The sequence below is a fragment of the Mus pahari genome, chromosome 6, assembly GCF_900095145.1.
Source record: "Mus pahari chromosome 6, PAHARI_EIJ_v1.1, whole genome shotgun sequence".
Lineage (NCBI taxonomy): Eukaryota > Metazoa > Chordata > Mammalia > Rodentia > Muridae > Mus > Mus pahari.
In genome coordinates this window covers 106,246,512-106,250,145 of record NC_034595.1, presented here as the reverse complement: position 1 = coordinate 106,250,145, position 3,634 = coordinate 106,246,512, and the positions used below count along the sequence as shown (strand labels likewise).

At 49.8% G+C, this 3,634-nt stretch overlaps 1 protein-coding gene across 2 annotated transcripts in view; it reads left to right on the top strand.

The window, feature by feature from the left end:
* Prkcz (protein kinase C zeta) overlaps positions 1–3,634 on the top strand; it is a 110,059-nt gene that overhangs the window by 5,013 nt on the left and 101,412 nt on the right. For both annotated transcript variants that reach the window (XM_021199897.2, XM_029539599.1), the window contains exons 3-4: positions 720–809; positions 2,385–2,435. In XM_021199897.2, the coding sequence (XP_021055556.1) occupies positions 720–809; positions 2,385–2,435 (141 nt within the window). The remainder of the gene's footprint in view (positions 1–719; positions 810–2,384; positions 2,436–3,634) is intronic.

The window sequence follows — 3,634 nt, the reverse complement described above, 5'->3', positions numbered from 1 at the left end:
GAAGTATCCACCCAGTGGTCATCCTTCTTGGTTTTCTTCTGTTTTGCATAATGTATCTTGGGTATTCTAAGTTTCTGGGCTAATATCCGCTTATCAGTGTCCTCACTCCTTTCTTATCTCTCTCCCTTTCTATTTCCTTTTCTCCCTCCTTCTTCTCCCTCCTGTCTCTTTCTCCTCTTCCCTTTCTCCTTCCTTCTTCTCTCTTCTCTCATTCCTTTCTGTTCCCCCCTTCCCTCTCTTTCTCTCCCACATCCAGACCCATCAGAAACTGGGATGGGGTGGGGGGATAGTCTGACTACAGCCGTCAGTCAGAGACACCGGAGCAGGCAGAGCTCATAGCACATGGCTTCTCCTGTTTCAGCAGGACTTTTGGCACATGGGGCTGGGTTTGTGCAGCTTTGTGTCCATCAAGGCTAGGGAAACCTCTTCCTTAGCCTTGGCCACCTCGGAGGAGGTTCTAGGTCTTACTTGCTGCCTCTCAAGCTCTAAGAACTCCCGAGGCTGTGAGTGAACCTGATTTCCTTCCAGGCTCGACAGGTTCTTACAAGGCAGGTCCCATGAGGGAAAATCTGTTCTGGAATCTACTGTGCCGACCATGAACGATGAGACTTTGCCCACCCAGACGTCTGTCTGTACCGCTGAGTGAGCACTGGTACTGAGTAGCTCAGACCTCTTCACCTTCTGTGACCTCATTGCTACCTCTTGCCTCCGCCCCCTAGGTGACCCTTGTACTGTGTCCTCACAGATGGAGCTGGAGGAGGCCTTCCGCCTGGCCTGTCAGGGCAGGGACGAAGTGCTCATCATCCACGGTGAGTGAGCGATCTGGGGCAGGCTTCTCATTTGTCCACTTGGTCCGTGGAGAGAAAAGCCCTGCCTTATTTATTTGGCTTGCACATCCTGATCACAGCCCATCACTGAGGGAAGCCAAGGCAGGAACTCAAGCAGGGCAGGAACCTGGAGGCAAGAGCTGAAACAGAGATACCTGCCCAGGGGTGGCACCGCCCACAGTGGACTGGGTCTTCCTACATCAGTCACTGATCTAGACAGTGTCCCACAGACTTGCATAAGGGCCAGTCTGAAGGGGGCATTTTCTCAGTTGACGTTCCCCTTTCTCAGACAACCCTGGCTTGTGTAGAGTGTACCAAACAAGAACTGAAGGACTCTCCTCAACTATGGGGATCTTCTAATGACTGGAAGCCACATGGAGGCTGGCAGTATAAAATCTAATAATGCTCTTATGTGCTTGTAAAAGTAAATTTATGGGACCAAAGAGACGGCTCAGCGGTTAAGAACCCTTGTTCTTGTATAGGACCTGAGATCTGCTTTGAGCACCCATGTGTTGGCTAACACACGGCTGTCTGTAACCACAGTCCCTGAGGGATCCAATGCCTCTTCTGAACCCTGCAGCCTCCCTCATGCATGTGGTGGACATTTATACATTGAATCAGAGACATACACACACATACACATAAAAATAAAGTTTTAAGAGTAAATTTGCTTAATTAGAAAAGTGTTGTTCTACTTATTTATTGTATGCATGCACATGTGTGCACGTGTGTCCATGCGTGTAAACGCGTGCCACGATCCATCAGGCTTGATGGTAAGTGTCTTTACACACTGACCTCGTGGCACAGGCTTGCAATCCTGTTCCTTGAGAAGTGGTAATAGGAAGATTGAGAAACTTCTAGAAAAACTTATGCTATAGACTCAGTGAAAGCCAGCCCAGACGGGCGGGGCTGTGGATCCTATAATTCAGTGGAAGAGCGCCTACCTGGCATTCTCAAGGCCCTGGGGTTAATTTTTAGTGCTGCTTTTTAAAATTCAGTTTTCAAGATAATGTCTGTCCTTTCTTATTTCTGAGTTACGATACTAATGAGAGCTGTTAGCTTCCCTTTGATAGCTCTGCTTTTTTTCTTTTTCTTTTTTAAATTATTTATTTACATTCTAAACATTTCCCCCCATTCCCAGCACCCCCTCCCAGAGTTCTTCACACACACACACACACACACACACACACACACACACACGCACGCACACACTATAGCTCTGCTTTTCCCTGGAACCTAACATGGGGTTTGACATGGAGAAATGGTTGGGCTTTGGGTTTCTTCTGAGGAATGTCTTCCAGGGTCCTCAGCTGGGTGGTGGTAGCACAGGTCTTTAAAATCCCAGAACTCTGGAGCCAGAGGCAGGCGAATCTCCGAGTTTGAGGCCAGACCGGGCTGTTACACAGAGAAACCCTGCCTCAAAGAAAGAGGGAAAAAAAGAACAGATCCTTGTGGGAACTGGGGGAACTTTGATCAGACCCAGGGCGGTTCTTCCTGAGGCACGGGGTTAATGACACACTGACCGCTGACCTTATCATTTCCTTTCTTTTTATCCAGTTTTCCCAAGCATCCCAGAACAGCCGGGCATGCCTTGTCCTGGAGAAGACAGTGAGTGTTCAATTAAAAACTTACTTGTCTTACCGTATGTATATGGGTGTTTTGCCTGCATGTGTGTCTGTGTATCACATGAGCACGTGGTGCCTGCAGAGGCCAGAAGATGGCGTCTGATCCCCTGAAACTGGAATTACAGTTACCAGCCGCCACATGGATGCTGGGAATTAAACCCAGGTACTCTGCATGAACAGCCGGTGCTCTTAACCACTGAGCCATCCTTCTAGCCTGGGTGCTCCAGTTTTAAATTTCCTCCTAACCTGAGCCGTGTGCTACAGGTAGAACTGCTGTACACTATGGCAGGGCAGTAACTGGGTGCTGTGTGTGAAATGGGGACCTTGGAACCCAGAGTCAATCATTCCGGTGAGGACTCTTAACCTCTATGTGAGCAGTGCCGAAACCTCAAGAGCCCTTTTCACCCTGCCCGGCTTCCGCACCGTTTCCATAGCTATGATGTGGCTGACTGGTGGGCACTTGGGGAGGTGAGGGAAGGAGGCATGGTTGGCTTGGTTCTTAGGTGGCAGAGTAGAAGATCCACAGAGTGCCCTGATTTATCCCAGGAGGAAAATGCCCAGGCCAGGGCAGCTGGACACTACATCTGTGCATCTGTAGCACTATGCCTGCCCCAGTAGAGACCACCCCAGACCCGGCCTTCTTGCTCTCTTCCTGCCTTGTGCTGATCCGTTCAATGTCCCTCTGGGCCAGTTGGTAGGGGACAAGGAATGCAGGTCTCCAGAGTGGTGGCATCTGAGGGGAGTTTGTCTTTGTCTCTGATTGTGTCCTGGAGGCCATGCTTAAGTGTGAAGGGGTGGCAAGGCTCCTGGGGGTGACAACTTTTGGCTTACCTGGTTAGTGAAGGAGAAGTACCTGAAGTTGTACAACCCAGTGTGATTAGAGGCAGGTGGTTGGCCCATCTGTTTTGTCTCCAGTGGGATGAGGAACCAGCCCGTGGTCATAGGGTAGGAAGGCCAAGGGAGAATATCAATTTGGTGTGTTTGTGCCCATATGGGGGTGTTCCATGAAGAACTGTGTGGTGTGGAACCTGATGTTTCCTCTGGGGTGCCCATGTCCCATGGAGGGGCAGGCCTCTGTCTTTTTGTTTGTTTGTTTGTTTGTTTTGAGACAGGGTTTCTCCATGTAGCCCTGGCTATCTTGGAACTCACTTTGTAGACAAGGCTGGCCTCGAACTCAGAAAT